The following is a 14,838-nucleotide window of genomic DNA, read 5'->3' as shown; positions in this document are numbered from 1 at the left end:
ATTCATAGTGTTAATTACTTCCAGCACTACTTCAGACATTAGTTGAGTCCATGCCATGTCATATTGCAACACTTCTGTGTGCTCACAGGGGCTCTACACGAGGTTAGGCAGGGGTACCAGTTTCTTTGGCTCTTCAGTGTATATAGTTTCCTGAATTTATTTCTGCAGGATTGTCTTGGGGTCAGATCTGCAATGCATCCAGCAGCCTTCTTTTGAAGCTTTGCCTACCCTACAGATATGCATATGTGCAACATTTTCCCAGACTAAAATGCAGTATAAGTGAGGGTAGACTAAACCATAGTGCCTTGTTAATAGTCCGTGTATACTGTCCTCGGCATCTTTCTCATTAAGAATATGTTAGTGCATAATTTTGAGTGTACTTTGCTTATATGACCCTCACATGTCAAATGCTTATCAACGATGACATCCAAGAATTTATAATTCCTTACTTCTTTGAGAACTGCATTACACAGTTAAAGGGAAATACTGTCAGTCTGTGAAGTTTTATTCACTTGTAGTTTTTCATATGTTAACTCATTCGCATTTACTAACATGTTGTTTTCACTGAAATATTTGTAAGCCTTACTCGTATCTGCAAGAGCACTGGATTCCAGTTCTTTTACAAGGTCACTTTTTACTCTGAGTGAAGAGTCATCTGCAGACATTATTACATTGTCACATACTGCTGGTGTCATATCATTTACATACAGAATGGAAAGGGGGGCCCCAACACTGATCCCCTGAGGTACACTGTACTTAGCTACCCGAAAATTAGTGTATGTTTACAATAGTGCCCCTTGTTTTATGTATTACTTCAACAATTGATATATGATATCAGCTGCCTTACCCCTAAATTAGTTTGCAGTGACACACACAATCAAATGCCTTTGAGAGGTCAAGGAAAATACCACAGACTTTTCTTTGTTGATCTAATGCTCCAGTAACATCAGCTACAAAGTTAACTGTGCCTGTGGTGGTAGAGCTACATTTTCTAAACCAAGCTGTACCTCATTTAGTATGTTCTTCTCTATAAAATTTAATAGTCTGTCTTTCAAGGCTGTTTCCACAATTTGAGATAAGACAGCTGTGATGGTAATTGGCCTGTAATTTGCAGGATTTTCCCCATCACCACCATTATAAATGGGCACAACCCTAATCTTTTTCAGATATTTAGGAAATATCCCATTCTATGTGGCTGAGTTTATTAAATCTGTCAGATATCTCACCAACCACTGAGAACAGTACTTCACTACCCAGGTAGGTATCCAATGAAGACATTCTGTGTTTTTGGACTTTGAGTGTGTCTTATTTTTGCTATCTCTGGTTAACTTGTTGCCATTGGAATAAAACATTCTGCAATATTGGATATCTTATACATATTGCTTGGCGTTTAGGAACTATTGTAAAGCGTTACAAATTTTCCAGTACTCCAACTTGATGTTGATCAAAGATATTGCTGATATCATTTGGATCCCTACATTCCTTAGCATCTTTCTCTAAAATTGTGAGACCATACCATCTTCAAAATGTTTTTAGATGTTGAAATTTCATTCTGGTAAAATTTAAATTTAGTTCCTCTGTTAATTCTACTGTAGGCTCTCCTCTTTTCGTTATGTGTCAATGTTAGCTGTAGCTTTGTTTATCTGGCAATTTTTATATGCCATTTTTAGATTCTCCATTGCTTTGATATCTGAGGTGATCCAATGCTTAGTAATTCCCTTATTTAGACTCCTGGATACAATGGGGCAAGCAATTATTATAGTAGCATAGTTTCAAGCAAAAATTCTCTCATTAACATTATGTATGGAATGTTTTTCCTTCCAATATTTCCCCTTTACTAATGTATGTAGTCTGCTTTTTTAGCTTTATAGATACTAGTAGTAGTTCTACTCAGTTAACATTTATTCCTTGTATTTCAAGTCCTTGTCCATAAAGGTCTGAGATAGCGTTTATTACTTGCTCTGTTTGTCTGCCCTGAGGAATATTAGTAATTGCGTGATACGTGAGTGTTTGTGAGGTCTGGCAACATCTTGTTGGGCTTTGTACACCTAACTGGAGATTCTAGACATTGATCAGATAACAGAAACTTCTTGTGTGGCAACAGTCTTTTAATGTATCAATATTTAGATCCCCCACTACAACTATATAATGGAATTCACGTATTACCTTATCTAAAAATACTTCTAATTCTTTTAAAAAGTTGTTTATTGATGAGCTAGGTGATCTCTACAGCCCCAATATCAGGCATTCGCCGTGGGAGAGCCAGTCCTGACAAAACTCTACCATCTGGTGAGCAAGATGTATGAGACAGGCGAAATACCGTCAGACTTAAAGAAGAATATAATAATTCCAATCCCAAAGAAAACAGGTGTTGACAGATATGAAAATAACCAAACTATCAGTTTAATAAGTCACAGTTTCAAAATACTAACATGAATTCTTTACAGACGAATGGAAAAACTAGTAGAAGCCGACCTCGGGGAAGATCAGTTTGGATTCCGAAGAAATATTGGAACACATGAGGCAATACTGACCTTACGACTTATCTTAGAAGAAAGATTAAGGAAAGGCAAACCTACATTTATAGCATTTGTAGACTTAGAGAAAGCTTTTGACAATGTTCACTGGAATACTCTTTCAAATTCTAAAGGCGGCAGAGTTAAAATACAGGGAACGAAAGGCTATTTACAATTTGTACAGAAACCAGATGGTAGTTATAAGAGTCTAGGGACAAGAAAGGGAAGCAGCGGTTGGGAGGGGAGTGAGACAGAATTGTGGCCTCTCCCCAATGTTATTCAATCTGTATATTGAGCAAGCAGTAAAGGAAACAAAAGAAAAATTCGGAGTAGGTATTAAAAACCATTGAGAAGAAATAAAAACTTTGAGGTTCACCGATGACATTGTAATTCTGTCTGAGACAGCAAAGGACTTGGAAGAGCAGTTGAACGGAATGGACTGTGTCTTGAAAGGAGGATACAAGATGAATATCAACAGAAGCAAAACGAGGACAATGGAATGTAGTCGAATTAAGTTGGGTGATGCTGAGGAATTAGATTAGGAAATGAGACACTTAAAGTAGTAAAGGAGTTTTGCCATTTGGGGAGCAAAATAACTGATGATGGTCGAAGTAGAGAGGATATAAAATATAGACTGGCAATGGCAAGGAAAGCGTTTCTGAAGAAGAGAAATTTGTTAACATCGAGTATAGATTTAAGTGTCAGGAAGTCATTTCTGAAAGTATTTATATGCAGTGTAGCCATGTATGGAAGTGAAACATGGATGATAAATAGTTCGGACAAAAAGGGAATAGAAGCTTTCGAAATGGGATGCTGCAGAAGAATGCTGAAGATTAGATGGGTAGATCACGTAACTAATGAGGAGGTATTGAATAAGATTGGGGAGAAGAGGAGTTTGTGGGACAACTTGAATAGAAGAAGGGACCAGTTGGTAGGACATGTTCTGAGGCATCAAGGGATCACAAATTTAGCATTGGAGGGCAGCGTGAAAGGTAAAAATTGTAGAGGGAGACCAAGAGATGTATACACTAAGCAGATTCAGAAGGATGTAGGTTGCAGTAGGTACTGGGAGATGAAGAAGCTTGCACAGGATAGAGTAGCATGGAGAGCTGCATCAAACCAGTCTCAGGACTGAAGACGACAACAACAACAACAATATATCTTTCAGAAATATATGTTAATATATATTTCTCAGCCGTTCCTCTTAAATCTTTAACTGCGAGTCATGCCAAGTATTTAATAATACTTTCACAAAAACCATAAAAACAAAAAGCAAATTAAATGTGGGATTGGAAATAAATGTAAGGCATACATGACAACAACTTATATAAAATCACTTTTATTACATTACAATCGACGATTTACATGTGCTGGGGCGATGATAATCGTGAAAAATGGAAAAGCAGTAATTTATTCGGCATCCTTTACAAGTTGTAACAGGGTGTATACGACCCGGGAGATCCGGGAAAAACCCGGGAATTTTTTCATCCGGGAAAACCCGGGGATTTTTAGAATTCCGGGAATTTTTTGTTGTTTTAGTTTTTGGTTAAATTTTTGTAATTTTGACTGGTAAGAACCGATACTCTAAACAAAAAATATTACTGTATCCCGCTATTGCAGAATAATACTGCAGCATTAAAACATGAACAAGAGAAAAAAACGAAAATAAAACTTAAATTGCAAAGGAAATGCGCCATATAAAACAACAGTGCTCGTACGAGCATCTGCGAACAGCAAAATGTGTCGTAGGCTTTCGGAAGAATATGCAATGCTTCGTAACAACAAACTGCCTCCAATGAGCGTGACGTCACAACTGTTTACATTCGACTCATTTAATCAGTTACAAGTGGGCTCATACACATGCGCAGTTAAGTCGCATACAAGTAGTACCTTCTCCCGCTTCTGGTTACAGAAATGTGGCTGTTGGCTGTGTAAGCAGCAGTAGCTTCAACCAGCCATATGGGATCCGAAAAATTTTACAGGCGTGCCCAAGCTGCCAGATTCATGCGTGCGCAGCAGGCCCGGATCTCTTGGGGGGGGGTGGAAGCAAACCGGGGTATCTGAACCGGGCGGCAATTTCGCAGGCAGGGGGCATATTCATATTCTTGAGGAAAAACCTTGTTTCACTAAGCAACTAGCATCCAGCACACGTTGGTCTATCATTTACTCATATGATTTTGAAATGCACACCTGCTGGTTTTTGGACACATTTTAAGTTGATTTCTGAGTGAATTATAAGTTGATTTTTTGAATGCGTGCATAGTGTACGTGATGTCTCTGCCAGGGGAATCCTCGTCACATCTAGAAATAAAGTTTCCTGCAGACAATATGGGACAGGGCTATGCGAGCTGAGCGGAATAAAGCTGAACCAGTGAATGCCAACTGCTGCTTGTTTATGTGGTTGATTCGGTTTGTGAATGCTCAGCGTTGTTATAATTACTAGCGAAATCCATAGATTCAGACTACCGGAATGGAAATAAACGACTACCAGGAATAACAAGTGAGAAAGATTACGTATTATCTTCTCGGTGTATCCAAGAAAGTGAAATTTTCACAGAAAATATTTGACCAGATCGCTACACTAGACAGGGCCAGTTGTAGTCCCCAGCTAGCAACCGCTTAAGTTCCATTCTGAGTAGCGCGGAAAACGCATTGCACGAAGGCGTAATAACGCCTAACCAGAGAATAATCACTGTAGAACTAAACCGGTGATTGTGGCAGGGTTAATAAAGTTAACCAGAGAATGAGTTTTGACAGTGGTAGAAATAGTTACAGAACTAGTGATAAGACTCTCTTAGAACACAGAAGAAGAAGCGGGGAATCACACAAATTATGGAAGAATATGACGATTTCAAATTTATGCAAAAATTTGTTACTACTGCTTTTCGGTCTCGTGCGTGAGAAACTGGAGCATATGAATGAAATGTGAAACTATTTCCTAATGTAAAGCCTTTTGCTTGTAGTAGGCCAAATAGGTATTTCATTCTGGTGCTAAGTGAATTATATTCTGTCGTATTATTAAAATGATCATCATTGCCAAAACAGTCTTGCGTATTTGGTGTATGTTGCAATTGATGCAATATTAGAAAGGCCTATCCTGTTTTATCCAGCACACAGTGACAAAATAGACGTAATCAGATCGAGAAACCATACCAGTCTTGGGTACTATTTGTATTAACAGATTTTTCGGTATTAGACAACGACATTTCTATTTTTCATGTAGCAAAACGTTTGACGAACTTTATAAGGTGATAGTTCTTTTGCTGAAAGGAAAGCACGCCATGTAAAGCTGTAGCAAGATTAGAGAGAAAAGTTGCTAGGGCCTAAGGATTGAAGAAATATGTACTGTCTTGCCTGTTTCTTGTCTTTACTAGTTTTAGGTATCCTATCTTTAATTTTGTCACACAGAAGAGCAAGTTACTAGTTAATAGGCAATAAAGTCCAGATTTTCTGAAGAATTCTTGTTCTCCTGGTTACAAATAATCCTACCCAGTACTAATTGCGAGGTGTTTTTATTATAAAAAGAGGGCAGGGTGTTTAATGTCCACTGTCCTGAAATAGTTTGATGACATCCATTACAAAATATACACCCTTGAATTCCACAGAGCGAAATACACTGACATGCGGCATAAGAATGTTGTTTGAAGAGGCGTGGCACTGCACTGCATACTTTAATTACGGAAGGCCAAAATATGTTACTAGTTGTAGATTTTATTTTATTTTATTTCCGCCTTTCTGACAGTTACGCATTAATCACCTTGCAGAACAATAAAGTTAGTTTTGTCGTTTTGCTAAAGAAGTTTGGCTTTTATTAAGCTTTCCTGCTGAGGCAGGCAATGTATTTGAAACGAAGTGTTTAATTCCACACTATTGGTTAGTTTCAACTATTCGCTGCATTTCAAGTGCACGTTTTTATCTTCTAGCACATATGGGATTATGTCATAATAAAGAAGCAAACATGAGATAATACAGTACTGGTACTCTAAGAAAATTTACGTCACGAAAACCACACTGAAAAGCTTCCTGTCAGGCCGAGGCCTACGTCATTGGGAATCTGGACATATGAATGTGCACTGTAAGGGTAGCTGTGCAAGCGCGGTAACGTTTCTTATCTGGGTCTCTCTGGAAACTGCTGAAATGAATCCATTTCTAACAGGTCGCAGGAAAATATTGCGAATTGTTGTTCGAAAAGAGTTATTTTCAAAGTAAATTTGCGTTTGACACATGATGAACTATGTGTGAGAATGTACGATGAATTTCTTAAATCACAGAACGTTTTCTCTCTTTTAAAAATCAACTCATTGATGACGAGCCATTTAGAAGAATTTCGAGCCCAGAAGATCAGAGATTTAAGTCGCTATTAAAAATTTTACTCGTCTATTTGTGTGATGTCTCTTAAAGTGTAATATGCGCTAAACGGATCAACATTATATGTGAAAGTTTAGCTTTTCTTGTAGCTTATTAAGCTTAGAGATAAATATTATATGCGAAAGCTTTGCTTTTCCTATAGCAACACTATGAATATTAATTTAAACCATTAACTTTTCCTGTTGGTAGACTTCGAATTTATACTTCCATAACACAAAAATATGCAATGTACATGTTGCTGCACATCAAAGATCTTTCCAAAATGTGTTCCCCCCCCCCGAGTTTCGTTTCCTAAAGCGCAGGGAAATTCTACGCTGCTGTATAAAACCATGTCCATTCAAAGGATAAGTTTTACAGATCTGAGAGAAAGTATACTGTCACTTACAATGAAAAAAGTGTATTTTCACCTGGGAGAAAATGTATTTTTAACCAGGAGATCCGGGAAAAATCCAGGAATTTTTTTTTCTTGTCCACGTATACACCCTGTATAAACACCGCATTTTTACTATTGCATGGTTATTTTAAAGTTTCTGTAGAAAACAATCTTGGTTTACATTCATTAAAGGTTCACTCTTAATCACACAATTTGGCAGCAAACCGTGTGTAATGTATCATTTCACCAAATATTGGTGAGGATAGCTGGTGGTGGTGTACAGTGTAAAGCATTTTGATGAAGTCTTCTCAGGATGTGAGTTCGTAATGTGGTGGTGGTGGTGGTGGTGGTGGTGGTGGTGGTGGTGGTGGGGGGGGGTTAATTTAATACTGCACGATGGAAATCCTTTGTCCTAAAAAAATTTGTGTGTAATTGGGGATTTGTTCCCTGAAGATTTAACAGAAGAAATTTGTTCTCCTGCACTAAGGGCTTCATTTCACCAGCCAAGATTTTTGTAAAATGCTGTTGCAAGTTTCCCAGAGTGGCCAAAGTAGTGATGACATTCCTATCTTATGCCACCTAATAATCCACCATGTTTTGAATCCATGGTCCAAAAGAGCCAGTACTGTCTAGGCATGCATAGACCGTTGGCAATAATTTACCATAAAGGTTTTATAGTACATTGCACTTTCAGTGCAATTCATGTGAAAATGGGAAATAAAAAAATACGTTCCCTCATAGAGACTTGACCCCCACCATCCTGGGATTACTGTTCTGTACTCTTTCCACTGCGCCAGCCGCTATGTGGAAATAGTGTTGAGATAAATAGCTGATCCCTCACTTGACCTGCATTAAAAACGCTATTTTCTCTAAACGTTTGGCCATCTGGATCTCCACTTCTGTCTCTTTCATTCTTTTCTAGCCCTTTATATCCCATAAATTTGGACAAAATCAGTGATGATGAGCAGGGCAGCACCCCTGTTAGTTTGCTGTTTAATTAATATGTATCCATTGTGGTTTTTTTTTTTTTTTTTTTTTTTTTTTTTTTTTTTTTTTTTTTTTTTTTTTTTTTTTCAGTCGCCTCTCACTGTAACAATGTACATGCGTGGGACACCAACGATAATTACTAGTGAACATCTTTGTGTTGCCACATTGTTTCTGTAGTTCAGCAGTCGGTCTGTCTTATCGTTTTCTCCGTTAAAGAATTACCACAGTACATCAGCCACAAGCACACACCCCAGCTTCTTACGCAAACTTTTACTTTCCTTTGTGTCAGTCCTTTCTGTTCACTAATCAGAATATCCTTAGGTGTATGTTTCTTTTTGTATACAAAATTACTCGTCTTGGTTGTAATAATTAATGTTTCCTAAAAGTAAAGAAGACTGTTTCTTAATTTTGGCAAAACTTCTGAGAATTCTACATCTGTAGAGAATACATGATACAACATCAGAGAAATAAATAACAAGCTTTAATGATCAATATTTCTGAATGTGCAAAAATTAATATCATACAATGTTAACTGTGAACTAAAAGGAGATTTTTTTATGTTGTAGGTACAAGCTGGTTCACCAGATCAGGCAGCAGAATTGCGAAACTTACTACTTCCGGCTGAACAGTTAAGTGCACTGAATACTTTTGGCTCTTAGGGGTGCATCACCATTATTACTTGTTCCCTTTAAGTGCAGGACTCCAGCATCTTGCTGAAAGTCTCTGAAATTTCAATAGATGAGGACCAGGTAAAAATCTATTTGTATAATTAGGTGACACATGGTGTATATGTTTCAGTAAAAGTTTGTGGCAAATTAATGTTCATCCTAATTAGTTCTTTGATAGAAAGTACAAGCTATATCAGAGCAGGTACACTTCAAAACAGGAAGATATGATTTTATTGTAAACCAAACTCGGTACACAAGTTCATGTAACACAAATTACTCAACAACGTGACAATAAGTCCTCAATCTTACTAAATATTTCTTTAACTTCTATTCAATTTATTAATGTGGTTGATCCCTTGCTAAAGCTATTGTTCAACACATAATGGTTACCATAGAAAGCTCCACCACCACTTCCCACCGACCATTCCTATCACACAACAGGTCACCAGTGTGCTTTCACGCTCACTACCCCCGTCTACCACTACCTGCACACCTGTGTTCCTGTTGTTCTAAAGACTCATCTGTATGGCTCAAATGACTGTGAGCACTATGGGACTTAACATCTGTAGTCATCAGTTCCCTAGAACTTAGAACTACTTCAACCTAGCTAACCTAAGGACATCACACACATCCATGCCCGAGGCAGGATTCGAACCTGCAACCGTAGCAGTCGCGCGGGTCTGGACTGAGCGCCTAGAACCGTGAGACCACCGCGGCCGGCTTCTGTATGGCCTCAACATCAGAATGTACCTCGCAACTACAATGGAAATTATTTAAATTATTCATAATTAAATACTATAATGTATGTTTTTGTATTTTTGTATTTTTTCCTAATTTGTCTACCTAATTGTGTCGTCATTAATCAACAGCTTATATACGTAAATATGAGTTTGTTGCATCTTCTGATCTTGAATTATATGGCTATGTGATTTCAGAATGGCAGGCCACTGTGTGTCAATCTGTATCTTAGCTTGAATTGTCCATGAACTAATTCTACTTTTCTATTACCTTGAGCTGTCCCATTTGTGTTAGGTATCAGATGTAAAGTAGTAGTTGTAAGTAAGCTGGTGATGTCAGTAATTGTGCCCTTTTACTCTCTTCATGCGGACATATTTGCTGATTATTTATTTCATCTGCCACATATAGTTATTTAGTCCCTCAATATGAATATTCTACATCATCCATCACTGTCAGCCAAGCTTGGAACAGAAGCCATTTCCCACCTTCAGAATACTAGTCTCTGAAGATTGTTCCCTGATGTCATTCCTATTGTCTCAGTGTATTACATGCCTTAAGCTTGCAGCTGCATACCTTCCTATTTGGCCATACTAATCAATCTCAGTGCCATAGAGTGTTGTATATGTACAGACTGAAGTGACGAATGAAAATTTGTACCGAGGTCAGGATTCGAACTGGGTCTCCTGCTCACTACGCAGATGTGCTAACCACTACGTCACTCTGGAACCATATAGTTTCACTTGATTAAATCACCTATACCTGGGTTTCAGGCAAGAGCAAGATCATTGGATGCTGAGGTGCTGTTCCAATACAGTTGGCAAGTCTCCGCACTGCTGTTAGAATGTAGGGGGAATACCAAGTGGACTGAGATGTGAATGGGAATTTGGATTGAGGAAGGAGGTGTGCTGGGGTAGTTTGTGAAGTTGTGCAAAGCCACTGTGCCAGGGTGGCATGGTGGTTAGTGCATTTGCCTAGTGAACAGGAACCCTGGGTTTGAATCCCTGCCTTGGTTCAAATTTTCATTCATCACTTAAGTCTACATATAAACATTATAGATGTTTTAGACTTTTTAAAGTCTCTGGAACCGTAGAATTTCATCTGATCTTAAACTGAGGTTTGCAATAGTAAGACCCCAAACTTTTATTCAGGAGGACTGTGATTCAAATCAGTCTGATCATCCATATTTATGCTTCTGCCATTCGTCTTAATCACTTAAGTTAAATGGTTAGATAATTCCTTTGCTAGGGGACAGCCAATTTCTTTCCCATCTGTGAGATTGTTCTCGATCTCTAACCACCTGATTGTCAATGTGACATTAAACCACAATCTTCCCTGCAGTACTTTAAGCCACATACCTGTTTCACATTCGTTGGTACTATCTTCTTGATTTTGATCCATGATAAGGAAATCTTCTGCTTTTTCGTTAAGAATGTCAGAATTTACTACAAAATCTCCTTAACTTCGTTCTTCTCAGCTTAACACTCAATCTTTGTCAGAGCTGACATTCACTTCTTCCGTGCTCTGTAAGAACCTTCCTCCATGTAACACATACCTATGTCTGTTTTGACAGTTGCCTTTTATTCACACACAAAAAGTACCTTCCCTACTATATTGGCACCTTCATTTTCAGGAGTAATCTGAAACTGACAAACCTATGACCCATTGCAAGTTTCTCATTGATTAGCGCTTCCCCTGACACTCAAGCCGGCTGATGTGGCAGAGCGGTTCTAGGCGCTTCAGTCTGGAGCCACGTTCCTGCTACGGTAGCAGGTTCGAATCCTGCCTTGTGCATGGATATGTGTGATGATGTACTTAGGTTAGTTAGGTTTAAGTAGTTTCTAAGTCTAGAGAACTGATGACCTCAGATGTTCAAGTCCCATAGTGCTTAGAGCCATTTGAACCCCTGACACTCAGCCCTTGCTAAACTCAACATTATCTGTTGCTAGAGCTTTAACTAATTTTCATTGTGGTGTGAAGTAAAGAACCTCTCACCTAAAATCCTACTTTTATTCTCCAAAATAGCAACCAATTGGCCACACTACATAGACACAGCTTACGGTCATGAACCAGCCTTGTCATTGTCATTACCCTGTGGACAGCCCAGTTGTTAAAATGTTTCATATATACTCCCACTACATCTTATCACAATCCAATCACAGGCATTTCGTATCTGATCATAGTTAGGCACATGTGAAAGCAGCCGTTTCATATGCCAGTTGTCTTGCAATTAATATGGATTATTTTATGTGGGTATGTAAGCTAAACAGTTGTTCTGGATAAATGACCACCACCAAACTTTAACTAACCACATACTTGACTGCCTAGTTTCAGAGCATGCTGCACACAAAAATAGCTAATATGGCAACAACTGCTTCAGAACTAATGCATTTGGATCCTCCTCTCAGCACAAGGCAGCCAGTGCTGAAGAGGTTGGAATTACAACCCCCCCCCCCCCCCCTCTCTCTCCCTCTCCCTCTCTTCCTCTCCCCCCCCCCCCCCCCCTCTCTCTCTCCCTCCTAGTTGATAGTGAAAGGTATTTTGCGATTTTGGATTGTCTACAAGTGAGCGCATGTTGTTCCTTTCTTTTTTATTTGTTGTTTTGACTCCAGAGCATGTTGTCAATTTGAAGGAGTAATTTTAATATGTCCCCCCCCCCCCCAAATCTGATGAAACTGAGTCACCTACATCCACCTGTTACCTATCTTCAGTGCTAATTTACTTTTCTGTATCGTTGTTCACAGGTCCATTAATGTCTGAAGCAGTTGTGGAGCAGCCTCGATGTTACAGGAAAACACAATGTGGGATTAAATGGAGTGCTGTCAAACCCTGTACAACCCGTAACTCATTCAGAGTGTACTTCAGATCAGTTGGAGAACCACACTAATAACATTGCAATGGAAGACCCTACAAGTGCAATTGAACATACAGCACATAGTCTCAGAAGTACAACAGCGCGGTCTCGCAGATGGGATGCATTGCACATTCCTGGAGATGGGACAAACACGGCACTTGAACTAATGCCAAGAGGAGTCACACAGCGTACCCGTAGCAGGGTGTCACGACCACCACATGGACAAGGCTTCAGTGCCAGTTCTGATGAAAGAATTGGTAGGGAGGTTGTTGTTTTGCAAAAGTGTGATGAACAGCAGAGTTCACACAACAACAAAGATCTGACAGAGATACAGTTATACCACAACCATCTGTTGGAGGGACAAGTATGTCTCCCATTCATCATGGAGAAGTGAGAGCCACTTGCAGTCAAGCTATGGATGTGAATGTCTCTCACAGTCGTCGTACAGTGCCAAGTGATAGGCAGGGACGTAGTGTGACGAGAGATGTTCCGTACACTCGTGTTCGTGTAGCAAGTTCTCCTCGCAGCCATGCGAGAGAGGACAAACGACACTCATAGCCACAGTAGGGAGGGGAATGCATCTGCACCTCGTGGCAGAGAGGCGAATGGTCCAACCAGGAATGGCAGAGAAACGAGTGTCACAGAGGAACATGGTGAGGTTGCTGGTGGTCGTCAACCTTGCCCAAGACTCAGGCACCGGAGTCATGTGAGGGAGACCAATGCTACTCAGAGCCAAGATAGGGAGGCAAGTGCCCCTGTAGCTCGTGGCAGAGAGGCAGACAGCCCAACCAGAAATGGCAGAGAAATGAGTGTTGCAGATGAACATGGCGAGGCAGCTGGTAGTCACCAACCTTGCCCAAGGCTCAGGCGTCGTGCTTTGCCAGACCGAGGTATCAGAAGAAACAGTACAAATCAAGAAAGGGAGCCTTATTCACTTAGACCAAGAGGTGAGCGACCAAATTACAGTGTAGCTGCTGGTCATCGTAGAAGAACTCAACCAAATTGGCGGACACAATTGAGAACACAGATGAGGCAGTACATGGATGAAATTTTTGCTGCCTATGTGAATGCAATGTTATTTGGAAATCAGAAACGTGAGGTCAAGGATCTTCCAGAAGTTGCAATAAATGAGGAGCAAGTTAACTCGGGTCTGAAATGTTCAGTGTGCTTGTTAGATTTTGTACTGGATGAAATAGTACATAAGCTGCCTTGTGACCATTTATACCACAAAAATTGTATAATACCATGGCTTGAGCAGAATGATAACTGCCCAATGTGCAGAAGGCCTGTTGATGATGATGATGATTCTGATGATGATGACGATGATGATATTGATATTCTTCCGGATGATGACGACGATGACGATGATGATCCAGGTAACCAAAGGGCTCGTTTCCGAATAGTTGTTGGAGATGCAGATGTCACTGTTATCGCACATGACAGTGCTAATGAATCTTCAGCCTCTGATACTGATTTCGAAGTATTTATGAATTCTGATGAGTACTGAAGCTACTGAATATTACGACTGATTTATCCATTTGAAGATTTGGGACACATTTTTGTGTACTCAGTATGGGAATGTATTTTCATCAATTCCCATTACATACTATCAAATATATAGACTGAATGTTTCCAGAATCATTTTCAGACACTCTACTTACAACTGTGTTACAGTGCAAAAAGTTTTACAAACAGTAGTTTTTAACAGCAGCTGTGATTGGATGCTGTCTGAATGAGAGGGAGGTCCTAGCACTCTTTCAACATACCGCGTAGACCAACGCTTCAGTAGTGTACAAATTAGTGATTTTCTCCCTTTACTGTCCCCAAATACATTCACACCAAGAATAACTTTTTGTGACTTGTTTGAATGGCTCTTCTTTAATGCATATGGAGGGGGGGGGGGGCTGAAAGCAGTTGTGCTGGGAAACTACTTGTATAGTGTTTGTGATTATTAAAAGATATTTAAACGTAGTGAATATTAAATGGTAAACACACTATTGGTTCCATAAATCATAACTTAAATGTCTGTTTATTGTTACAATGTCTACTGTGTCTATAGCCTCATACTCTCAACAAAGTATCATAAACTGATTATATATTTATTTATTGTACAAATAGTAACTGAGATTTTTATGTTATATGCATTGTTTTTTACTTTATCGGGCCTATTGATATCTGAGAAAAGTATCCTACTTGGAGTTTGTTTCAGTGAACTGTAGCTGAAATACAGTTGTACATTTCAGATTGTGGTAACTTTTATAGTGTACTGCCACATGTGTAACCATTGTTCCATTTATTGATAATGTTTGTCCCTGAAAAACTGTGAGGAAGGAAAAA

At 39.2% G+C, this 14,838-nt stretch overlaps 1 protein-coding gene across 3 annotated transcripts in view; it reads left to right on the top strand.

The window, feature by feature from the left end:
* Positions 1 to 14,593, top strand: part of LOC124721724 (E3 ubiquitin-protein ligase RNF6-like) — a 67,704-nt gene extending 53,111 nt beyond the window's left edge. For all 3 annotated transcript variants that reach the window (XM_047246818.1, XM_047246820.1, XM_047246819.1), the window contains exons 3-4: positions 8,811 to 8,872; positions 12,392 to 14,593. In XM_047246818.1, the coding sequence (XP_047102774.1) occupies positions 13,031 to 14,008 (978 nt within the window). In that variant the 5' untranslated portion in view covers positions 8,811 to 8,872; positions 12,392 to 13,030 and the 3' untranslated portion in view covers positions 14,009 to 14,593. The remainder of the gene's footprint in view (positions 1 to 8,810; positions 8,873 to 12,391) is intronic.
* The last annotated feature ends 245 nt before the right edge of the window (positions 14,594 to 14,838 follow it).

Source organism: Schistocerca piceifrons, chromosome X, assembly GCF_021461385.2.
Source record: "Schistocerca piceifrons isolate TAMUIC-IGC-003096 chromosome X, iqSchPice1.1, whole genome shotgun sequence".
NCBI classification, from domain to species: Eukaryota; Metazoa; Arthropoda; class Insecta; order Orthoptera; family Acrididae; genus Schistocerca; species Schistocerca piceifrons.
This window is presented reverse-complemented; position numbering and strand designations above follow the sequence as displayed.